We start from the raw sequence: 26,444 nt of genomic DNA on the forward strand, positions 1-26,444 counted from the left end.
TAGCACGTTAGAATAGAAAATAAATGCACTTTCAGGATGATATCAAAAACTCTCCCATACATGTTTCTAGGAGGTGCTTGGATATGAGGAAATAAGAATTCAGTTAATAGGAAAGACAAATCCACTTATAATAAGTTACAATATGGTAACAGGAAGTGGGGCTGGGTGAAGTCACACAGCAGTTGGCAGCATTGTTTTAAAGAGGGTCGGCTCCTTGTGTCACAGAAGTTTCTGTGGTGTATTGGTGGTGTTTTTTTTTTTTTTCACCTCCTTTGACTCATTTGCAGGAGTGGGAGTTCAAAGGGAAGCTCTTGCAGCACCCTGCTCAAGATTCTCATCGAAAATCTGGTTCTCAGCCCATTTTCTGTCAAGCTTCCCAAGATCAAAAAGCAAGGCTTGGATCTCAGGCTGGACAGGGAGCTCTCCTGGGCTCTCCAGACCTGAAGCCACAGCTGCCAGCAGACATCTCCATCTGTGTGTCCTGCAGGCATATCCAACTCTGTGTGTCCAAACTAAATGAAATCACCCTCCCGCACACCCGGTCCCCCTGAAGTCTTCTATCAAGGTTAAAGCCACTGCCAACCAACAGGTACACAATCTAGAGAGTTCACTTTATTCACTTCTCATCCCATATGCTCCAAGATCCATCTGCTGCCCACTGTGTTGATTTTCCCTGCAGAAACCTGTTTTAGGCACCATGTTTCTGACTCCCACTGTGCCGTGGGGGTTCTTCTCTCCCCCGAGGACCATAACAGCCAGCCCACTCTGGGGTCTCCGGCATCTACAGCCTAAAGTGCACCATACGTAGACTAGCAGAAGAACGGCCCACCCTGGGCATCCTGTCATAGGTACACCTATCTCCCTGCCCCTGGTTCCTCACTTGACTAATCCAATTAAATTTCTAAAACACCAATCACTTCTCTTTCTGAAACGACTTCAATTTGGAATGAAGTTCAAAAACCCAAATTCCACCCATTTCCTTCCCCATAGCATCTCTTCAAGAGTTCTAGGCTCTAATTACATTTAGAAATGGGTCCTGCCCCAAAACAACATATACTTTTTTTTTTACCTCAGCACAGCAGCTCATAGCATGTTCTCCAGTTCCTTCCTGACTCAGCCTGAAGGCATCTCCTCTGTGGAGTTGCCTTCATTCTACTCTCTTCCACCTCCTATTGCTGAGCACGGCCCCACTGACTGCGTATTCCTGTGTGTATTAAGTTTGTATTTTACTGTACTAGAAGATGCACACAATTCCTTATTGTTCTCTCTGACTCCCCAGAGCACTTTGAACTATTATCCAGTCTAAAAATAATCTTCTTAAATGTTACTTTTCAAAAACGGGGCTTTTCACAACAGAAAGCTTTTAAAAATTCCCAGAGAAGCAGTTAGCGCTTGTGTTTGCACGTACCCAAACAGTGAACTCCCTCAGCTCCGCCACATTAAATACACATTGTAAATACACATTGTAGTTTATTCTTCCAGATGCACTGCCACCGTGAGGCCTTTGTAGACCTCTGCTATAAATGTCATTTATTCCCATTAAGCATGAGCGTAAGTATAGAAGATAATAGTCTAGATTTATGTCGACTATCCTAGAGACTATTAAATCAGGTAATATATCAAAATATTTGAAGTCTAAAAATCTAGAGATTGACTTTTATTTTATAAATTGGAAAAAATGTTTTGCCGAGTTCAACACAATATATGTATGTTTGTTCTGGGACATCAAGAGAAGCAGCCAAATCCGACCATCACCCAAATAATTCAAGGAACACTCATAGCTGTTTCAATTACTTGAGCATTGGAGGTGAAATTATGGAAAACTGGGGTGTTAAGGAAATTATAGAAAGGGTTGCTTTGGGTTCTGATTAAGCAAGTTATTTACTCAGCTTTCATCTAAATCAGGGGTCCCCAAACTACGGCCCGCGGGCCACATGCGGCCCCCTGAGGCCATTTATCCGGCCCCTGCTGCACTTCCAGAAGGGGCACCTCTTTCATTGGTGGTCAGTGAGAGGAGCCCATTGACCATCTCATTAGCCAAAAGCAGGCCCATAGTTCCCATTGAAATACTGGTCAGTTTGTTGATTTAAATTTACTTGTTCTTTATTTTAAGTATTGTATTTGTACCTGTTTTGTTTTGTTTTTACTTTAAAATAAGATATGTGCAGTGTGCATAAGGATTTGTTCATAGTTTTTTTATAGTCTGGCCCTCCAATGGTCTGAGGGACAGTGAACTGGCCCCCTGTGTAAAAAGTTTGGGGACCCCTAATCTAAATCTAAGGGAAAGATAAAATCTAGCTGTTGATTTCAAATACTGTATTCCTTAGGATCATTTTCTCTTACAATTACTTTTAAAAACTGAGATATGAAATTATTGAGGAGATAAATGAACATAAATGGGCACATTTTTATATTATATCAATTATATTTTGTTCATTTAGCTCAAAATCAAACTTGAAAAAGAAATGGGCATCTTTTTCTCTTTTTTCAGTGCTAGGCTCGGGTTTGGAAATCATGGTTATTACTGTAATCCATCATTTCTTCTCATGTTTTTCTCCTTTTGTTAATCTTCCTGGGTGGTAAAAGTGCTTACACTATATAAAAATTAGACAAATCATTACTCTCCAGAAAATATTTATTGACAAGTTTTACTATTCTCTCCATTTTCTGAGAAAATAAACATAATACACAAAATACAGTAAAATGCACTTTTCCCATTGCAAATAAATAATTTTACTCTTGTAAAAAATTTAATAATCTGTGTAACTCACCATAATAGCTTAACCAATGAAATAAAGCAAAGAAATTCCCTAGTTAAGTTGTCACCTATTTTTATGATTCTCACAGCATTTTGTTGGAGAAAAAGAATGCTAGTCTCTGTAGAGTTATATTCAGATTTGGACACTGTTACTTCTTGTTCGGAGAAGGCAAAGATAAGCTTCATTAAAAAGTGTTTAGTGTCAAAAAGAATCCTAGTTTGGGAGAAAGATAGAATCCAACTCTTTGCTGAATGAACTAAGTTATGTGTAAACTTTCTGATTAACACTCCCCAGACTAGACTACATTCTGAATTATGACTCCTTTGAATCACACTAGCAATTTTTCAAAATTAGTGGTTAAGTATTTAAATTAACAGTTATGTATGTAATATATACCCAAGACAGAATTTTAAAACTCTATTAACAGGAAAGGTTAAAATAATGGTGTTATACAGGACAAATTTATCCTTTTCATGATTGTTATTAACATTATAAGAACTGAAATCTACTGAATGACACAGACTTAACACAGACTCTCATATACATATAGTTCCCTGATCAGTGTTAGTTTGCTCTTTCTTGTAAGCAGTATCGATATTTTAGTAACTAGCAAAAATCACATTTAGGTAGTCACCAATCTTCTGTTTTCTTAAATCTAGTCTTTTTTACCGTCATAAGAATATATCACCAAGTAATAACAATGATTAGTACTAACTTCCTATGTTAGCAGTTAATTGGCACTTTATATACTAGCAAGCTTGCTGAAGTAAATGGAACTTTACAGGAGCTCCAATCCCACTATGCGTGACTCATTTACATGAGTGCAGAATGTTGGACAGTCTCTACAAACTAAACCTCAAAACAACACTGTGATTAGTAAAAATCTTACAAAAGCTCAAAAGTGGGTATCAGACCTGTCCTCAGCATTATAAAGGGCATCAACTATTGTCTAGGTGGTGACTGACAACATATGAAACTTTTCTCACTTCATTTTAATGGGTACAACATGATATGCTTAGGCACCGTTTTATGGCAGCATTTTTATTTCTACACATTTCTGAAACATCTAAGTGAATGCTCAAAAATTCACAAGTCCAATAAAATAAATTTGTGGCTTCCTTCTTTGATGTCCTCTATAATTCCTCCATCTCAAAGTGTGTATTAAAGCTGTTGGCCATGGATGTGTGTTCAAAGATCCTCGTCAGGCTTGGTTTCAACAGTTCCACTGAGTGACACGACAGATGCTGAGTTGTGTCATTCTTCAGGGACATCATTTGGTCTGTCCCAGGCTCTCGTCGATCATAATAGAGAGCCCAGAGGAGAGTAATGGTGAGAATCATGGCCAGGATTTGTGTCACTCCAATGGAGATCCCCAGAAACCTTAGCACCTGCAGTTGTTTGGTTCCTCTCAAAAAGGAATACATTTTTTTCCCACATCCCTGTAAAAGAAATATCACAGTCAACATTACTTTGAATGTATTACAGAGAGTCAAAATGCTGAGAACAAAGAACCTGTCTCAGGTAATGGAACCAGACGACTGAACCATGAAATTTAAGACAATGATTCTCAACAGGGGATGCCTGTGAGACACCAGAGAAGAGATGGAGAAGGAAACTTTTTGAAAAGCTTGCCCAGGCAATGCTGAGGAATTTACTCCTTAATTTGTCTTACAACCAGAAATTGAGAACCACTGATATAAAACACATCAAGAGCAGGGGTAAAGGACCAAATAGTAAATGTCTTAGGTTTTACAGGCCACATGGTCTCTCTTCCAACTACCCAACTCTGCCACTGTGATTGATACCATAGCAGCCATACACAATACTGTATATAAATAAATGACTGTCGCTGTGTTCTAATGAAATTTCATGAACAACAGAGGCAACACAGGCCTTGGAATGTCAACTCCTGATACAGACTGATTCAAAATTTTTAAAAATCATGTTTCATCATTATTATTTGTATTCACTATTTTATTATTGTTCATTGGGTGAGAAACTTTCCTCCAAGAATTAGGGATATGTCTCTAGTCTGCTGCTGAACATTCTGATGGATGGAAAATAAATGTCTTCCTTTATCCCTACCCTCCACATGCATACACACCTCTAACCACTACTTTCAGCAAAAAGACATGTAAGGGACTTTCTTCCATGACACCGAGTTCTAGTTATGCCAGGTAAGAATTGGTCAGCTGACTTAAAAAGGATTAGCAAGGTTTTTGTTTGTGTTTAGTTTTAATTCAGAAGGCTAAAGAATACTATGGTAACTATAGAAAAGAATTCAGAAAGAAGAGGAAAAAAAAACCTTTGAAGATTCTAAGATGTCACTCTACTTGGAAGCTAACAAATACCTTGCTAAGTTTTCATGGATGCTGGCACAGTACAGAGACAAAATCTTTATCTCTAATAGCAATAGCAATAGCCAGAGTACATTCGTGCCAGCTCCCCGAGTCCCAGGGCAATATGAAGAACACGAGATGACCCCAGCATACACAGTGGGTTGCATTATTGGAGCAGAACCCAAGTATTTTATAATGGGTAGGAAGAATACTTGTCTTTTACACTGGGGGGAAATGTTATCTTCATTCTACTGGACGGTAAATAAACCTGCCATTTTCTGTGGACAGACACATTTCCTTCATCTTTAAGGCTGTTTTCTATGCAAAAACCCTAAAAAAGATAGCCCAGACTGAAGCAGCTGGTGACTCTGCTCACATGACATGCAGAAAAGTACAAGAGACACATGGAAAACTATCTCCCAACAGCAAGAACTTGACTTTTCAAAGCTTTTAGTCTGAGTTTGGGGTAAAAGTGAGTTGGCACTTATCCTATTGAGTAGCTACTTGAACAAAAAGAAATTAGTATTTAAATAACTGCCTCCTTGTTTTTTCTTCTCTAGGTTACACACAAAAAAATAGTTAAATAAAGAAAAGCAAGAATCAGTTAACTTGTGTTTTACATTGGAGGAAGGAAAGGATTAAATAATACATAACTCTTAGATTTCTAAAGATAGTAATCAGTAATTATATTCCAATAAGTCATTATTCTTTTTACTTTTTATTAATTTTTTTGTCTTTGTTCTTCAGAACTAAAAAGTCATGTAAAACTAGTCATAGACACATTTTATTAACTACCTTTTATTCCGGTATACAATGTAATGCAAAGTAACAGCAAAAAATTACTAAAGTTTCATCAATTTAACCAAAAGTGGAATTTAAATATTTATCATTGAATATGACTTGACATTAGTTTAATAAGGTCACTTCTCTGGCCATCTTATCTATTTAATACATACAAATACGCCTGTGCACACATATATGAGTGTACACATACACGCTCTTGTGGAAAACCAAAATAGATGTCACAAAGACAATTCAGCAATGTTCAAATATTTTTCAAAGAGTTCCACTCAGCTAGTGTATCAGAATCTATTCACACTTATGCTTACATATAATTCTAACAAGCATCCTTATGTGACACAGTATAGAATAACGGTTAAGATCATGAACTGCAGAGCCTAAATTTTGAATTTTAAATCCCTACTCTGTTACTTATAAGCTATGTGACTTTGGGCAAGTTACTCAATCTTCAATGCTTCATTTTTTTCATCTGAAAACATACGTTCACAAAAATTAGGGGATCAGGGAACATGCAGATACACCAGTACTTTCAGCCTTTTGTATATAGTACATTTTCACCAATGAAATAAAAGTTGGTTTTGTGCCTCATTTGCATAATCAAACAACTTTCTTTGATATGTCATATGCTTTTCTGATGTTCTTGTTTAATAAAAAAAATCAAAAGTTTATTTTTTATTACTTCATATTCATTTTGAAACATCCCCTAATTTTTGTGAGCAGTATATAATAATAGTGCCTACCTGTTTGAGATTTTGGGAGAAGTAAATGAATAAACACATTGAAACATTTAGAATGGAGTTTGGTACATGGTAAGATTTCAGTAAGTGTTAATTATAGAAGATTAGAAAATTCAAATTAAAATAGATAGAAAATCTATGGAAAACAGGTATTAATGAACAAATATGAGGTTCAACACTTAAAACATAGGAAATTACCCAAACCAAGCACTGTGCCACCATCTGAGTACTGACACAACAGCCCTTGCCCAAGGTGACTGTTATTGTTTTTCAGGATAGTGAAGAAATGATCCAAAATGATTATCTGCCAATAAAATATTAGATCACTAGCTCTCTCATTAAGCAGAGAAGTAGTTCATATAGTTTGGAAAGAGTCATATTAAAAACAGTTCAAGCCCTGGCCTGTTGGCTCAGCGGTAGAGCGTCGGCCTAGCGTGCGGAGGACCCGGGTTCGATTCCCGGCCAGGGCACACAGGAGAAGCTCCCATTTGCTTCTCCACCCCTCCGCCGCGCTTTCCTCTCTGTCTCTCTCTTCCCCTCCCGCAGCCAAGGCTCCATTGGAGCAAAGAGGGCCCAGGCGCTGGGGATGGCTCTGTGGCCTCTGCCTCAGGTGCTCGAGTGGCTCTGGTCGCAACATGGCGATGCCCAGGATGGGCAGAGCATCGCCCCCTGGTGGGCAGAGCGTCGCCCCTGGTGGGCGTGCCGGGTGGATCCCGATCGGGCGCATGCGGGAGTCTGTCTGACTGTCTCTCCCTGTTTCCAGCTTCAGAAAAATGAAAAAAAAAAAATAGTTCAAATGGCCTGACCAGGAGGTGGTGCAGTGGACAGAGCGTGGAACTGGGACGTGGAGGACCCAGGTTCGAAACCCTGAGGTTGCCAGCTTGAGCAGGGGCTCATCTGGTTTGAGCAAGGCTTACCAGCTTGAGCCCAAGGTTGCTGGCTTGAGCAAGGGGTCATTCGGTCTGCTGTAGGCCACCCCCCCATCGAGGCACATATAAGAAAGCAATCAATAAACAACTAAGGTGCTACAAGGAAGAATAGATGTTTCTCATCACTCTCCCTTTCTGTCTGTCTGTCACGATCTGTCCCTCTCTCTGTCTCTCTCTGTCTCTGTCACACACACACACACACACACAAATAGTTCAAATGAAAAGGTTAACTTCAGACATTTGGAAAATACACACTTCACCATCCTGTTGATCTCTTTCTGAATTGTGCTGATTTTATCAATGTTTCTTGGAAAATAACACTGATTTTTAACTTTAAAAGAACTTGCCATAGATCAGTGGATATACAGCATAAGCCCAATATATGGATATCCAGGGTTCAATTCCAGTCGGGTCAGGACACACAGGAGAAGCAACCATCTGCTTCTCTCCCCCACCCCCTTCTCTTCCTCTTCTCCTCCTGCATCAGTGGCTCCATTGGTCTGAGCATGGCCCCAGGTGCTGAGTATTGCTTAACTGGTCCGAGCATGTCAGCCTCAGGCACTAAAAATAGCTTGGTACTTGAACATAAGACCTAGATGGGGTTGCCAGGTGGATCTTGATTGGGGCACATGTGGGAGTCTGCCTTACCATCTCCCATCCTCTCACCTTAAAAAAAGACAAAACAAAACAAAACAAAAACCTAGAAAATGCAATAAAGTATTAAGACTACCAAAGAAGTTGTGAATGGGTTTGGATCCTATGAACAAAGCTTTTCAGGTACCCCAGAAGAGTAGACATGGGATTGTATCACAAGACTCACAGTCAGGACCTGGTCACTAGGCCCTGAAGATTATGTCTACACCAAGGCAAGCAAGAATTGTCTATTCAAAGCAAAGATCCTAGTTCAAATCCTCCTTCACTAAGTTTATAAAATACATACATAACCCCTCAAAATAAGACAAAATTTAGGTACTTAAGTTTGTCATCAGAATTCATCAATTATAATTTATGTTTCTCTATTAAGAACCCCTCAGAAAAAGGCGCTATTTACAAATTACTTAAAAGATAAAATCAATTGACATCTTTGTGCATTTTAAATTATGTCCAAGTATCAAATCAGATAACCAAAATCTGCTACATAGGGATATATTAGCCTGTGCCCTTGCAAATTAATCTCCACTAAGGTGTACTGAAGCACAACATAAAAAATTGTTCAATAAAATTAGTAAAAAATCATATTGAAGATATTTTCCTAGGTAACTTAGAGTAGTAAAAAAAAAAAAAAAAAACACCTCACTTGAAAAAAATACTTTATAATTTTGCTCCCTTTGAAAATGTGGACAATTTGATTCTAACATAAAATCATGTAAATGACTGTGTCCCCTTTTCATCTGGGCTTTCAGAAAGCTCAGAGACAAATAAGAAACTCTACAACCTCATTAGTCCTCATGAGAAGTTCTTAACCCCAACTTTTCAATGTTATTTATATTTTATTATTAATTCACTGTATCTTTCTTGTTGTGTACATTAAATTGTTTTTTTTAATAAAAAGAGATAGGTTGTAAATATACAAATAAAAGCACAAATCTTTACAGACACAATTTAATATTTGATGATTTAGAAGGCATTGTAGAAACTTGCAGCATCATGCTCAAGATTAGTGACTCACTTACACAATCACTTAATGTTAAGAACTAACTTTCCAACAGAATATTCCTCTTCTTGACAAGAAAGTATTTTATCAGATTTCTTTGCATAAAATAACTGTCCTCCTCAGCCATTCTCTAAATCCTTCATAGAAACAGCTGCACGTTTATGGTGCTTTCTGCATTATCCCCGTTGAAGTCATTCAGTCTGAACACTAGTTGTGAACTTATTTTAAGCCAATCAAATAATCATGCATGATGTTTACACTTTTCAATGCAAACGTGGACACTTTCATTGAAAAGCAAAACACTAAGTCTATAGAAAAAAACATAGATATGTCTCTATATAATCTATTCATAGATATTTAGTTGCAATAAATGAACATTCCTGTTAAGCGAGTGAAAAAAGGAAATAAAAACATTAAGAGTTCAAATTTGCATTCCATTTCACAAAGGGTGTTTTGTTCAGACTAGGAAAGAACTAAATTGCACTTATTGGTTTTTCTCAAAATAAAATACTCTTGAGTTGATGTACCTTGAATCTGTTTTCTTGCTAAATAAAGCCATGCCACCCCTACATTAATAACCTCAGATGATTCAAAGCTACAAATAAGACACATTGGCTAACCCACTTGACTTGCTGCAACATTAAAATTCTGATCAACTATCAGCTGTAAATAACAACATCACCTTTTTATCAGATAAAAAATTACTAATCCTTCCATTTCCTGGAATCCATTTGAAGGCGTGTCAGAATGCTTCATTTCACTTGAGGAAATTATACACTGGAAATTCTTCTCTCATCTATCTCCAAAATGAGTTTCTAAAATTAGCAAAGCACCCGTGGCTTTCACCGCCCCATCAGAGAATGAGACTGATCTTATGTGCTTATGAAATTAAGAAGTATAAATAAAATCTAAATGTCGGTATGGTATTTTTATAATTGATTTTTGATAATAAATATGACTGTCAAGTTTGAAATGACTGTGTTCATTATCAGGTACAAATATATCATCTTCTGCTCTATATTTTCTAAAATTAAAAAAAAAAAAAAAGAATGATAGCAGTTCATGAGCTTTAAACAGGTTGGACCACAAGTTCTCCACTGAGAATCGTGAGCTCCGCAGGGAAATAAATGCGTCCTTCAAGAAAATATTACACAGCAAGTAATAAAATTCACTGCAGGGCTTTTTGTTCTCTGAAGAGCAAGGTTAACCAAACCCATGCACAGGAAATGCAGTAGAAAATGTCTTATTTCTTAATAATAATAATCCCTCACATCTCATTTAACTTTCACAGTATATCGCCATTAGATTGGCAGAACCATCAAACTGAAAAGACTGTACTGACTATATATTTCTCATTTTTATGAAAAAAAAAATGTGGTTATAAAGAGACTAGAGTCAGAAAACCCAGAGGTGCTCTCCTCCCTGGTGAGGGGCCAGTTCCAGCAGCAGGGGGTCCCCACCTGACTGAGCAGAACCCTTTCACAAACTGCTCCTTCAAGCGCTGCCTTTCATTGGGCCCTTTTGTCCACCGAAATGCTCCTTTGTAAGAAGCGGGAAGGTGTTAAAACAAGCAACGCGGGATACCGCATGAAGTCCCCAAAACCTTGACCAACTAACCTTCCTTCCACCAGCACAAATATATGAAACCAGAAAACTCATACTTTCCGGTCCTTACAGACAAAACTAGGAGCAATTTGGTTAGTGAAAACTCTAAGCATAGGTTGCAAATTTTTCTGTTTACTTCAATAAATATGTTAATAAAGGACTGTTATTGTTATCAGCCACCACCACACACTGAAGATTTCTATTTATTATGCCAAGTGGTTTACTAAGGGATTCTCATTAAGCAGCTCGATTTATCTTCATAAGACGATGAGGTAGGGGTTATTATGATTTCATTTAATAGATAAGGAAAGTGAGGTTTAAAAGTGAAAAAAAAAAAACCTATAATCACCCAGTTTGCTCCTCAGCATGTATTCCACATCTCAAAATTTTAGTGTCTAAAAGTGTGGGCTTTGGAGTCCATAGATCTGAGCTCCATCACGGTCTAGCTTTACAACTAGCTAAGTCACTTACTTACTCTCATTGGACTTCATTTTTCTCATCTGTAAAATGGAGATAATCATACTTTAGCCTTGTGTTAGGGCTTAAAGGAAACAACATGTAAAATATTTGCTCAAAGATCTATCTAAATATGTATCCTATTTGAAAAATGCAATGTGTACTTTTCCATTTGATTTAACTCTCAGCTATTACTGGTAGTATATGGTATAATACAAGCAGGCACTGTTTGAAGGGTTTTAAATAGGTTAATTACCTAACTCTCCAAATATGCCAATGAGGTAAGTACTCCAGTAATCCTTATTTTATAGGTTGGACTTCACCAAAAGAGGTGAAGAAAATGAAGCACAGAAAAGTTTAAAACTTGCCCAAGGGTACACCATTAGTAAGGAGCAGATCAAATATTTAACCCAAGCAGTCCAGCCTCGGAGCCTAGTCCTAACTACTGAATAATGCTTCCTCACTTAGGAAAACTCATTCCTAAAAACTTCATCCTTTGACTTCTAGGACACTGCTTTCCATTTATTCTCTGCTTATAGCTGGTGACTCCTCCTCTGCCCTTAAGTGTTGCTACCATTCTCAAATTTCTGTCCTTGGCTGCAAACATCACATCATCTCTTTGTGAGGTCTTCTTTTCACCCATGTATTCATTGCCTCGGACAACACCTGTAACATGTTAGTCCACCAACTCACCCTAGTCTGTTCCCCATCTCTTCATAATGATGTGACTACTAACCAGAGACCACATTTCCTAGCCTCCCTTGCAGCGAAGCACAGCCATGTGAGCCCTCTCCAGTGGCCTGTGAGCAGAGGTGATGAGTGCAGAGCTTAATACATGGGATGTGCTCCTTCCCACTTCCTCCTTTCCCCACAAAATGGAACTGGAGAAGAACAGCAACTTTGGAAGGTGGGTATTAAAAAAGAGTGAAGCTGTCTCACCATCCAGGGCCCCTGAAAGAACTCATGCAGCAGACCTAGCTGAGAGATTGGACCAGCTGACCAGCCTGTGAGAGAGAAACAGACTCCTACCTTTTTCAAGCTATTGTAGTTTGATTTAGCTCTTGCCTGAATTTATACACACAAAATGCATATCTCTGGCTAAGTTCTGTCCCCTAAGCATCTTATTTCCCACTAAGAACCATATGGAGTACCTGAAAGGACCTTACACCCAGAATTTCCAAAGTGGAATAGTCAAAGCCAGCCTCTTTCCTCCAAAAATGGCTTCTTCAGCCATCAGGGTGCAAGTCCAAGTTGCATCCTTGCAGCTTCCCTGTCACTCACTCCCCACAGGCAGTTCATCACCTGGTCCTGTTCATCCTCCCTCTTTCTTATCCTTCATTTCATCCCCCCTCCGTCCTGAATGGCACAACGGACTCCCAGCCCTTACGATCACACAACGACTGACCCGCAAGCTTTCTCCAGATGTCCCTGCCTCAAACAAGACCCCATCCTCACCTCAACTCATTCTCTGCAATACTCATAAAACAGTTTTTAAGCACTGGTCTAAAATTGTTACTTTGTGAGGTACGATTTCAGGTCAAAATATTTTAATGGATTTCGTATTAATAAATTCTAAAGGCAAAATGTGCCAGTCTCTTCCAATAAAGCACAAGGGGACACGCTGTCTGAGTAGTGAATAGGTAACAGGAAACCCACAACTGAACTGCGTTGAGAGAAAGGATGAAGAAAAAAGGATGCATTTGCATACCTGGAGCAAAACTGGCAGGATAGTTCAAGGCCTGATTAGATCAAGCAAAGCCTGGTGATAAAAGGATTCTCCCCCCATGGAGCCCACACAGGCCCTGCAGGGCTGGGGTGATAAAACAGACCTCTCCCACATCAGGTCCAGCCATCCCTGCCAGCAGCCGCTGTGGAGATAATGAATTCAGCAGAGAGGCAGGAGGGAGTGTCTTTGACTTCACAGAAAAGAACCCTGAGAACGGAACTTCTTGGGAATATTCCATCTAAATAACCACTGAGCCTGAAAGCTGCCTATCGTGTATTATCTGGGCAGGAGATTCTAAGTGTTTATCTGAGAAGGGAGCTTCCTTATGAATAAATCAGAATCCCGCCATGACTCTGGCCTAAGCCGTCCTTTCACAATAATACCTCAATTTTGTAAACACATTCGCCTTTTTCACTTTGCAGCTTTGCAGCTACATGCAGACTCCTGCGGAAAATGGCCCGTGCTGTCGGGTCAGCCAGGGCTCTTCCCGATCCAGAGCGTGTCCTGACCAGCCCTGTCTGTACTGCTGTCCTCACACCCCCTAATCCCACTGTCTGCCTGGCTTCAGGCTCTAACTCTGCACCATTTCCAGCCCCTCGCCACCCAAATATCTCTGCACCTGGCTAACGCCTGCTTATCTATTAAGATTGGAAGCCCAGTGAATTTCTACCCCCTGTATGTGCTTTCCCAGCATATCTCACACATAAACACAATGGCAAGTAAGGACTGTGCACCCTAGGTCAAAGCTCTCTTTGTGCTCCAATTCAAGATCCTGTCATTCCTACCTCTTACTCTAGCCACTGGCATGAGAATCATTTCTATGCCGACTTGACTGACTCTAGGTGAGTGCAATGGCCATACCTTGCCAGGACCCTAAGCTGCTCCCTCTGACTTCCTACCCTGGACTTCTCGTTCAACACTGACCCGTGTTTGTTCCCACTTGTGACCATTTACTTGGTTCTAAAAAGAATCCCTCTAATAACTTAAGAGCAGGTTTACCTGGGAGAAAAATGATCGATCCTGTAACTATGTGAGCTTGCCAGAGAGAGACACTCCCACTCTGTCAGGTTAAGGAGCTAGTTAGAAATAAGCCGGGACAGGCAAAGGTGGGGAAGGGAGAAATGTTTGCCCCTGTGCATTCCTGCACGTCCGCAGGGTCTAGATGAATCTTTAAGCCGGAACAGGCCTCACCACACCCAGACTCGTCTCCAGTTCCCTGATACAGTCTCTGCCACACAGCAGCACAGAGAAGACAGATACACCAGAGGGAGAAGCTGGAAAAACGGGAACAGTAAAGTCCAGGAAGTAAAAGCTCATAAATCCCTAAGCTCTGTAACTGATCAGAGTAACTCATTCTCACAAGTGCCCACCTGCTCAGTCCCTCCTAGGTGTGTCCCTGCATGGTCAATTAACCCTTGCTTTGCTTGCTACAACTTTGTCTCTTCACTGTATTCTTTCCTTCAAGAAGACAAGAATCGAGGTCTCATTGCTTTGCCGGTAACAATCCCCCCGCCCCCACACCATCTCCTTTTGCATCCGCAGCCCTCTGTCAAGTCTCTACCTCTGGCTCAGAAGTGCTGAGAAAATATTTATGCGTTTAAGATGTTGCATGTGAAAATTAAGAAATAAAAGTGGTTTCTATTAGTCAAAACAGATATAGAGTTTGACTCACTTTTCTAACTGGTTAAAAATGTTAGTAAGAGAAGAGTATTAACAAAAACTGCCAAGGGCTTAGATACTTCCCAGAAAGAAAAAAAAAAAAAAAAAGAAAAGGAAAAGACATAGATTATAAAATAGAAACTACTTGTCAAGGACAGCTGAGTACAAAGAAGATGGGAGGGGGGAAGAAGACAGGACCTCCAGTCGGGGCCAGGGCTGAGAGCATGAATCATGACTCTTAGCTCACAGAGCAGGTCACACTTAACTGAAAGAATAAAAGCCTCAACCAACCCACCCCCGGTGGTTCACCATGAGCTGCCCCTACCTTTTAAAGTGAGAGAACACCCCTACATATCCATTTACCACTGTGAGGACTGGGAATCCATACTACTTGTCCTGTCTGGGTTCTTGGTCCCACGAGCCAGAGAGAAATACCACACCTCTTCACATCCACATGCCCTTCCCTTCTCTGGCTCCCCGTTTGTCAATGTTTCCTGTTATTCACAGAAGAAACAACCATCTAAAGAGGCAGAAATGGTTTGGTTCAAATGACTTGTCACAAAAGAAATTATTAAAAGTATTTGATCTTCAAACCTAAAACCTCATGAAACGTACAAAGACGGAGAGTTTATATCAGTGGTAATCAACCTGGTCCCTACCGCCCACTAGTGGGCGTTCCAGCTTTCATGGTGGGCGGTAGCGGAGCAACCAAAGTATAAATAAAAAGATAGATTTAACGATATAGTAAGTTGTTTTATAAAGATTTATTCTGCCAAACTTAGCAAAATCCGACATAAAGTACTTGGTAATTATTATTATATGCTTTAACTTGCTGTAACTCTGCTTTATAAATTTTATAAAGTAAAGTTACTTCCCTACTTTATAAATCACCATTACTGTGGAACCAGTGGGAGGTTAGAAAATTTTACTACTAACAGAGATACAAAAGTGGGCGGTAGGTATAAAAAGGTTGACTACCCCTGGTCTAAAGGAAAGTGTCTCAAAGGCATACGACATGTGAAGAACATCTCTCTGTCCAGCCCAGCCCTTATGCAAACTTCTGTGAGGACTATTTTCCTCAAAGCAGTCACTATCTCTCACAGTGGTCCTTCTCCTAATTACAGAACACAAGTAACATGTCTCTGAGGCTACTTCTTACTTGACTCTCTGTCCCTATTTGTTTAACACTTTGAGTCAGTCCATTTGAAGTAGGGCCTGTGTGAGCCTGTTGACTTCCATTTACTTGTTTTTTGAGATGGCACACCGGGGAAGAAAATGCCACCTCTGCCCCTTGGAAGAGATGTCCATGCTGCACTTACTATCTGAGACAGCAGACACTGCCACTGTCCTCCACATCTGTGGCACTTCACAGTTTTAGGACACTAAGGGAAGTTAACAAAAGCTACAGATCCTAGTCACTGAAACATATGCATAAAAATATCACAATTTCAGCGCATCGCTTTCGCCTTGAGAACCACCCAAAGAGAGCACGGGTCCATGGACAAGAGGTTGGGAGTCCTTGCTCTACAGAGACTTTTCCTCTACCAGCCTTTAACAAAGTTACTTATTTATTGAATTTATTGGGGTACAGGTTTCGAGTGTCCAACCAAATAAAACACCTGCATACTGCATCATGCGCCCATCACCCAGGCAAAGTCTCTTTCCGCCCCCATTTCTGCCCCCCTTGCCCACCTCCACTCACCCCCCGCGCCCTTTCCCTCCGTCTGTCACCACACGGTTGTCTGTGTCTATGGGTTACACATATAAATGGTTCTTTGCTCTACCAGCCTTTTTCATTCTTCTTTCTCTCTTTTCTCCTTCTCCATACCAAGGACAGACACAGAAATCTAGTAACTCAGATGATGGAACACTCAGCAAGTGAGAGAGGGAAGACAGGTGTCCTAGCCCTGCATTTCACCAACTTAACCTCCGAGTCTGATGTTTTGCAGACGCCAAGTCTCACACCTGGTATTTGGAAAGTGTGGCTGCACAAACAATCCCAAGAACAGGGTAGTAAGCAGTCAGTACTCCTGGCCCCAGCCATCCCAGGGTAGGCTTTTGTGCTTGCAGTTCCTTAGGCAAAAAAAAAAAAAAAAGACTCTTCAGCAGATCTTGGCATGGCTGGGCCTTTCTCATCAACTGGCTGCAGTTCAAATGTCACCTCAGAGAGCCTGATCCCACCTGTTCCATCTGAAGTAGCTCCATCACCAATAAAGCAATTCTCCAGCATATGACCCTGTTTGGAGTTTTCAAAGAGCTTGCCACCACCTGAAATTATTTTGTATTGCTGGGGTTTTTTTCTTGTTAATTGTTTATATCCCTAACTAGAATATAAGTGAGTTATATAAGAAGAGAGATTTCTTTATGCGACATTCTCTACTGCATCCTCAGTGCTTACAACACCACCTGGAACCCAGTAGGTACTCACAAAACATTTTGAATGAATGAATGTGATGGAACCAAATTGACAGTCAGAGGTATTTTCAACTTTGATTTTTTAAAATGCATACTTTTTATGGATGTGTATAGCTTAACGTGGATATCTGAGGAGCTGTATGCTAGACCCAACAATAACCCTGATGGGAATGTTTGTAAAATGTGCAATTGTTGTGATATTTCTGCTCTGTCATTTTTCACCAGTTTCAAATATGTCATAAAATATTATTGGGTCATGGACCAAGCGGGTCACCAGATGGTTGAGAATGATTTATTTCCCTGATTTCAGACCACTGAAGAAAAACTGCAGGAAGAAAGCCAGATCTTACCTCTGAGCTTCCAGATTATGAAAGATAAAAGGGACCTTAAATTACATCTAGTCCAGATTTACTCTTAATTTAAAAACCCATTCTGCTCAACAATGACATGGCTATCTGCCCTTGACTTTAATATTTTTAGAGATGAGACACTCACACTCATTATTTTGCAAGAGAACTTCTATCACAATTGGACGGATTTTGACGAGCAAGGGTCTTCCTTCTATTGAGTAAAAATTTCCTTCCTGTGACGCTGACCGTTGGAGCAACAGTGGGTAAGTGCAGTTCCTGTTCTGAATGATGAACTTGGATATATTTGAAGACATCTGAACTATCTCCCCTTAGTACTTGCAACTTCAGAATAAACATCCTCAATATCTCCAGCTATCCTTCCCTTGATCCTCATTCTAGACCCCTCAGCTTCCAGGGGAATGATCTATGGGCATGTTGCAAATTAGGAAACATACGTTCTCCAGGGCAAAGTGAAATTAAGTCTTATTTTTAACGATGGATTTAACTGTACTTGTGCCATAAAGTTACTAAGTGATCCACTTTTGTAAGTCAATTATGCATATAACTATGCATTATCTCATTACAAATATCATCATCTATTATTAATTGTAAAATACAAAAGCAGATTACACTGATACAATGAGCCTCCTTCTCTGTTGAAATTCTGTCTAAAGAAATACCTTGTAACTGATAACGTCATTGAAAGTCTTTTGATGAAAATAAAAACAAAAACTTTTAACATAATCCGGGCCATCAGACTTGCCTATGCACAACAGTGTGGCCTCTTTCCTTCCTAAAGTTCATGGAGCAAGCAATTATAGACATCCTGGAAGTAAAGCATCCCATTATAAATATTACTAGTGGAAACGATTAAGATAAGTTAATAGAAACAGAACTATAAATTTATAAGAAAATTTTACTAAATATTTAAGTGCATCCATTTCAACCAAATGAAGCAACACTGAAGTGAAGATTTTGTGGGAATATCTGGAAAACCAGTTCATGTTTTTCCGTTCTCATGATTAATATTGATTGTAATCACATTATCAGTATGGATCACTAAAGAAAGTAGAAATTATTGCATATGCAGTTGTTGTCCAAGAACTTTCCATACCAGCTTGCCACTCCTAAAAACTAAGAACTGAATTAAGTTTACACTAGTAAAGTTAATAGGTTTCAATTTGCATGTTTATACTTGTAGCTATACTGTAATCATCTGGGTTTTTTAAAAACTTACTGGTGAGTTACAATGTGTTTGAATATCCACAACTGTGCCTGAATTTATTATTATCTTAGAAACATTAAACACTGTCTCTGCGTTGTGGCATGAACAGGACTGTAACTGCTGCACTTGTTAGCTGGTCACCCCTACTTAATCACCGGGGCACCCACAGACACTGGCCCAGCCATCCTTTGTTTGATATATAATACCTTGTATTTCCTTTTTTATTCAAAGCCAAAATGCTACTAAACATAATGTGTTTAAAGTGGTAACATCCAAACACAATGCTTCTCAGTATCTGAAGCATGACAAAGTATTTTGATTACCTTTTAAAATAAACGACCTGAGTTACTCAGCTGTTTCAACACTTCTTGTTATAAAGTTGAACTGTGTCCCCTCTAAATGCGTATGCTGAGGTCCTCATCCCCACTAACTCAGAGTCTGATCTTATTTAGAAATAAAGTTGTTGCAGATGAGGTCATGCCGGAGAAAAGTAAGTGTCCTTATAAAAAGGGAAATTTGGAGACAGACACAAACAAGAAGACCATGTGAAGATGAAGGCAGTGATCGGGGTGATGCTTCTACAAGCCAAGGAACACCAGTGATGGCCAGTCAACCACTGAGCTGAGGGAGAGGCAGGAAACAGGTGCTTCCTCACACCTGTCAGGAGGATCAACCTTGTTGACGCCTTTTCTCAAATTTACAATCTTCAGAACTGAGAGACTATCAGTATTTTTTGTTTAAGCCACTTCTTTGTGCCACTTTGTTATGGAAGCCCTAGGAAACCAACCCAATTCTCTGAAAACACACTTGGCACCCTTCCTGGTGTGTGCCTTCCGAGACCAGAGCACCTGACTTTGGGTACCCTTACATGTGGCGGACACTTGTCCTCCAGGATGACATTTTTAACAGCCCGAAGTGACTCATATCTAAGACATAAATGTAACAGATCATTTGTGTAAGTAATGTAGCACCTTCTTCAAATTAGTTAATTCACACAATAAATTAATAAAGCGGATTCCTGTGCATCTCCCCATCTGACTTTGGCAGACAGCCTAAAAGATGTTTTGAATGATATTAGTATTCCTAGGAAAAGGTCACCATCTTGAAATATATAAAAAGGCATGTTTTATAAATACTGATTTGTTTTTCACAGTCTCATTCTTTATAGCCATACTGCACGTGCATGCGTGCGTGCATGTGTGTGTGTATCATGAATCTGCTAAGCCAGATGTTTTCCATAGGGCTTTGTAGCACCCGGTCCTCGACTAGAGACGCATCTGGGAAGTGACTCCAGCACCTCAGCCCGAGCAGCCTCCCTTCCACTCTGAGCTTCTCTTCCACATCAAGCCTGCAGTACAACCTTCCATGATGATGAGATATCCTACACCTTTCTTGTAAGATACAGGAGCAGCTAATCCCCAGACACGGTTGAGTATTTGAAATGTGGCTAGTGCAACTAATAAAATGACACTTTTGTTTCATTTTAAGGTAAATAATCATATGTAGCTATTTTCTGGGGTTTGTGATGTAGACCATGATAATCCAGTTCTAAATTTTAATTAAAAAATAAAATTTTGTTCCAAAAAAAAAAAAATCTGAAAATCACCGCTAAAAATGAAGAGATAGGAACACATCTGCTAACAAAAAAATAATTGATGATTCTGATCAGCTCTTCAAGAAAACACAAATAATGCATGTTTTTTGAGCATGGGACAAGTAATCTTAACTCCAGAGACAGTCAACTTCATAAAAACAGCTCACGAACACTCACATTGCTGGTTATTCTCCAGCAGGGGGAACTGAAGAGCAGAGGCCAGTATTATCTCTGGCAGTGGGATTTTCCCTGCATGTCCTAATCCACATAGAGGCTCCACACCACAATCTGCACAGGACTCCACACTGTGTTTTCCTGACCATGGGAGTCAGCTACACACTCTGAATGTGTCTTTTTTCACAGGGCCCCAGGAGGAAGCAGAACAACTGGATTCTTAAACAACACATTTTAAAATCCAATTAATTCTAAAACCTAGGCTTTCCTGACTTCCTTGGATAATGTGTGATAAGTGTTCAGATTTTTATATTGACTTTTAGCTTTGTCTCATTACTCTATATAGCTGAGAAAAGTTTAAGGGTCTTTCTCTTTGGATAGAAGAGAAAACTGTCATTGGCATGCTGTTCATCGTTCACGTGTCAAAGGACACATTTCCTCACAAAAAGTTAAACACACACGGCCTTACCTCTTGATAAAGGTCACTGAGATCGTGCCGGTCAGCCTGTTTGGAGCATCCGGGGAATTCCCGAACGCAGCAGGAGTCTGGGGGCCAGTCCATCTCTGTCATTTCCAACCAGTCGGTGAAATACATCACTCCGCAGCACTTGAACTGCAAAAGAACGACTGGTCAGGCTCAGAAACTACAAAAATATTTTCTTAATTTATAGGAGATTAAACATGAGATTTCTTAAATTTTTCTAGCCAGCGCTCGCCCTATTTCTGTCATCACCTAATGATATGTGTACATTTTATGTTGATGACAGAAATGTAGTGAGGGAGTCCAGGATGGAACAATTCTGAAGAATGCCCATAACACAGGGAAACAGATCAGGCAGGACTGACTCGCTCCCCACTTGAAGAGACTCCGCAAGCGGTCATATACAGCAACAGAGTTCATTACACAAGTAGCAAAACAAATAGCTCAGATCTTAAATTTATCATCAACCCTCTAGGCACTAAAGAACAGTTGATCAATCTATATGTGTATGTGTAGCTCCCAGTTTAACTGCTTAATAAATTAGAACATTATATTACAAATTTCTATAATCTCAATAGAAAGATTTTTGACCAAAGCTCCCATCAGAAAGAATACCAGACTTGGATTAATTAACCAGAAAAATTTCCTAAACTTTTTGAGATGTAAACATAAATAGGGCCAATAAATTTTTATCCAACCAAATAAGATTCGTGAAATAAATTACCATATCCTATCACCTTAATCTCAGAAGATATAATGGTCCTTTAGCTTGCATAAAGTTCTATTTTAAGAAAAACTATTTTGTTTTCTATTCTTTTTGTCTCATTTCACCAAGGATTGGTAAAAAGTTTCTTTGACCAAGGTTTAGATACACTGCTTAAGGATGTATGTAGATAAAAGTGCAGATTAATTAACTATGGTGATTTTCTGCCCTTGGGTACAGCGAGGTTTACTCTACATACAGTGACAAGCAAAGACTGTGGGCAGTCCCTGAGAAGAACTCTGCCAAGAGTGACGGTCTCTGCCATTTGTGTAACCCAACAAAGCAGTCTATGCCCAGAATTAACACTGAATTCTAAAATACCACAATCCACCGTTTCAAAATACAACTAAAATCCACTCTGAAGAATTCTGACCTTCCCACATAAAATGAAACAAGGAAAACACTAAAAATAATTTTATATTTCTCGATTGCCTAAATATCTAATTTTAAGAAAGCAAAAATCACCTTAAGAGTATTACAAATGATGAATTACCAAATACTATGAGTAATGCTAAACTCTTCCAAGAAACTTGAAAAATATTTTTAGTAATTTCCTTTTATAAACTTGTTCTAAAAGCCACAAATATAGCTTAGGCATCACAAATTAAGTCAAACATTATTTGACATCTCATATTTCATGTCCTTGAGATTCCACAAAAATCCTAAATAGTGAAAATATTTTACTTTCTAAACATCATACACGACTACATTTCAAAGTCAGTTTTCAAAATCCTTGCACTCAGAGAAAATGCACCTCGCTCACTTCCTAATGACCTGTGTTTTCCTGGGTTGATGACAGAAGAATAGTTCTTGGAACATTCTAACCCCATCCACAATAGAACAGCCCATTCGTCTGGCCCCATCAGGAAACAAGAAGCTCCACAGAAATGACTCTTTCCAAATAACTTAAGCATGTCACGTTCAGTGCCAAGCATTTTTTTTTTCAGTTTCATAAGTAATCATGAGATACTTTTTTTCCTTTTTCATAGCTATATTTCTTTGTTAACAAAAGATACTGAACATTTTGAAACTTTTTCTGATAACTACCTTAAAGTAAACCTATTTTGTGCCACAGATGACTGTTGTCTACATCTCCTTATAGGCTTCCTGTCTCCTTTAAGTTCACATGGTGAGATAGGACCACTCCCGCTAACATGATAACATATTCAAGAAAATACCATCATCATTTTATATATAAAGAAGAGGAAGGGGCCCAGGCCAGTTGGTTCAGTGGTAGAGCATCAGCCCAGTGTGTGGATGTCCAGGGTTCAATTACTGGTCAGGGCACACAGCAGAAGCAACCATCTGTCTCTACATCCCTTCCCCTCCCCCTTTTCTCTCTCTCTCTTCACCTCCCACAGCCATGGTTCAGTTGGTTTGAGCACATCAGCCCCAGGTGCTGAGGATGGCTCTGTGGAGCCTCCACCTCAGGTGCTAAAAATAGCTCGGTTGCAAGCATGGCTGCAGATGGGCAGAGCATCAGCCCCAGAGGGGGGTTGCTTGGTGAATCCTGGTCAGGGTGCATGTAGGAATCTGTCTATCTCCCCTCCTCTCACTTGGAAAAGAAGAAGAAAAAAAATCAAATGAAAAGGAGGCTCTGATGGGTCAAGTAACTTCCCAAGACCACAGGCTACTTGCCGGCAGAGTCTCTGTACTCCAAAGATTCTTCTCTAACCATTGTGTGAAAAAAAATAAACACATTTTTAAGAGGCATGTTTCTTTTAAGGTATTAAACAAACATCACTAGGGCAAAAGTGGGAGTTCACTAAGTTGAGGGCCAGGCACAGAACATCACTGAATGAGAAGTCAGGACCAGTGGGCCCAGCGAGGTCGCTCTCAGCACTACCATTTATTTTGTAAGAGAAGCAGCATGGGCTGACCTGTGTGCCACCCTAAGTTCTTGTTGAAGTTATCATCCCAAAAATGTGACTAGGTTTGAAGACAGTTTTTACAGAGGTAATTAAATTAAGGTCACTGGGGTGGGCCCTACTCCCATATGACTGATGTCCTTATCAGCGGACGGGACTTAAACACAAACACATACAGAGGGAAGCCGACAGGAAGACCCAAGGAGAAGACAACCATCTATTAGCCCAGGAGAGTGGCATCCGAAGAAACCAACCCTGTACTACTGATTTCAGACTCTGAGCTTCCAGAACTGTGAGACGACACACTTCTGATAAGCCCTCAGCCTGGGGTCCTTTGTTATAGCCACAGCCCTAGAAAACTTGTCCAAGGAGGTCTTACAAACTCTTTCAGCATATCCAGAGGTCTTCCCCACCTCCTCAGGGGTGAAATAGGCCTGTGATATGGAGGAGGAAATCCAGCATGCAACAAATCTAAAAATATGGGTGCTATCCTTTGTAATGCTTGTACAGGCTCTATCTAGGTGGAGCTCCTCTTCCTACCATTATTTAAAAAAAAAAAAAAAAAAAAAGACACACAGAAAAAAAACCCACAAAACTTTTTTTTCCTTTTTTTAATCTGGATTATCATGGTCTACATCACAAACCCCAGAAAATAAAGAACCCCAGCATCTTCTACCTAAGGCAGAAGCTAAACACAACAACTTCCAGTAAATTCCTTGATGCTTTACTTATTTTCCTTGCGTGTTGTTTCTAGTACAAATGAACAGTAAACAAACAAAGTCAGGAAGCACTGAAGTAAACAGGAAATCTGTGTTACAATGATGATTTTCACCATCTCAACAACTGGAACACGAAGGGCCAGATCTGGAGATTATCTTGGACTTGAACCTCTGCCCATACCCAAGCCAGAGCAACTGCACAGAGAGCTAGTTATCTATCCTGGAAGACACTGGCTCTCAAATGCTTTGTGGCCCAGCTCTAAATAAAATTCAAGGAAATGGATATTGTTGGTCATCTGGAAATGTCACTCCAACCACAAGGAAACTGCTTGGGAGAGAAGCCTGGTTAGAAGCAAGATCAATGATTAACTTCAAGTTACCGGATTTTAGACTTTAAATATAGTCTTCATTTAAAAAGATAATACATAGGTACAGTGCTATATAGAAGTTACCTAAGAGAAGCTACAAGTACCTTTACTTTGTAATGTTAATAACTGGATGTTAAATCAAATCAAAATTATTTAATCTCAAGAACTCAAGGAAGTATTTTATCATCCCCATTTTACAGGTGAGACTGAGGCTTAAGAAAGTTAAATAAATTATAGAAGTTCATGCAACAGGAAGCAGCAGAGCCAGAAATTTTTGACGAGAAAGCTCATGCCTGTTATGACATACTGGCTCCTAACTCTCAAATGAGAAGATCATCTAAAAATGTTAAATGCTTAAAATGCAAATAGCTCTAAAAGTTATGAAAAAATATCTATTCAAATAGAATTTGGGTATTTATTAACTCTCATTAAAAGGAAACTTCATAGTAGCTTAGAAAAAAGGCTTTTTAAAAAAGCCTAAACTATATGTAAAGCACACACATGAAATGTAGCAAAAATGGTACACAAGGGAAGAATGCGGACCTGAGGCCCCTTAAAGTATTTCTCAGTAAAGAGTTACTCCAGTGGTAACTGAACCCCAGGCTTCACTTTTCAGCACAGAGAACATGGCCAAAGCCAAAGCTCCCAACATTTGTTTTGGACATGTACCATTTATTCCATGCTCTTTACCTCAGAAATTGTAGCATTTACCTCTCTCTGAAAAAAATTCCAAGCGTGAGTAAGCCACCGGTATCTAGGTAAGCCATAATTTGTCATTCTGCCTTTCAAAGTGACCATGTCTGACCACTGTACCGGAACCTGAAGATAAAAAACAAAATATCAACAACAGTAACACACAAAGACACAGACACACACATGCTCAGATGCACATACATTCACATATTCACAAACTCAATCACTCATCCCATTTACAGATATATACTTAGACGGTGTCTTAACTGACAAATACTTTAAATTTGTTTGTGGCCTAAGTTAACTCAGAGTTACTAAATACTTATTGAATAATCTCTACATGTAGATTTTTGTACTAAATGATGAGGTATGTCCTATTAAGCAAAGTAATGCAAACTCATTCAATGCCAATATCAAGCTCGAGGACATCACCAGACAAGTAAACTATGTATTCTACATATACACCTGCAGATCTCCTAGTAGCAAACGACCCCTGCAGAGAAATGTTCTTTGATTTCATTTCAGAAAGTGGTTGTTTTTGAAGTTACTTCAGATTATGGTACTAAAATAAAGGGAGAAGAATTAAGAAAGAAAAAAAAAAGAGCTCAACTCAAGCCTCACACTGGAATAAGTTTATAAACACTTTTTTCTAGAAGCACGCTAGAGATTCTAGAAAGATTAGTTCCCAAATTACAGTACTGCTGTGTTTCTATTCTCAAGTCACCTAGCACCACGTCCCCTAACAGAACGCTTAATCATGACAGAGCTTCGGGTACAGAACACAGCAGCTGGGCAGACATCCAGTCAGTACAACACTGCCCGTCTTACTGACAGCGGCACGAGGGAACACGAGGCACACAAACCCTAGCCGCGCGACAAGCGCAGTATTACAGTGACTCCCGGGAGACGAGAGCTATGGAGAAATACAGACCAGCCTTAGACAATCAAGCTCGACACTAACTCAAGAATTGGATTATTTAGAAATCTTTTTTTTTTTAAATAGTAATTGATGGAGCAGTTTAAAGATTCCTGACCACAGAAATTCTTCCCTTTTTCCCCTTTCTTAGTTTTATTTTTTATTACTTGGAAATGCACAATACCAAAAAAAAAAAAAAAAAAAAATCACCCC

General features: G+C 39.5%; 1 protein-coding gene across 4 annotated transcripts in view; it reads right to left on the bottom strand.

The window, feature by feature from the left end:
* Positions 1–2,617: 2,617 nt before the first annotated feature.
* TSPAN12 (tetraspanin 12) overlaps positions 2,618–26,444 on the bottom strand; it is an 80,785-nt gene continuing 56,958 nt past the window's right edge. For all 4 annotated transcript variants that reach the window (XM_066362556.1, XM_066362552.1, XM_066362554.1 and 1 more), the window contains 3 exons: positions 25,334–25,441; positions 20,893–21,036; positions 2,618–4,198 (listed from right to left, as the gene is read on the bottom strand). In XM_066362556.1, the coding sequence (XP_066218653.1) occupies positions 3,893–4,198; positions 20,893–21,036; positions 25,334–25,441 (558 nt within the window). In that variant the 3' untranslated portion in view covers positions 2,618–3,892. The remainder of the gene's footprint in view (positions 4,199–20,892; positions 21,037–25,333; positions 25,442–26,444) is intronic.

The sequence above is a fragment of the Saccopteryx leptura genome, chromosome 2, assembly GCF_036850995.1.
Source record: "Saccopteryx leptura isolate mSacLep1 chromosome 2, mSacLep1_pri_phased_curated, whole genome shotgun sequence".
Taxonomy (NCBI): domain Eukaryota; kingdom Metazoa; phylum Chordata; class Mammalia; order Chiroptera; family Emballonuridae; genus Saccopteryx; species Saccopteryx leptura.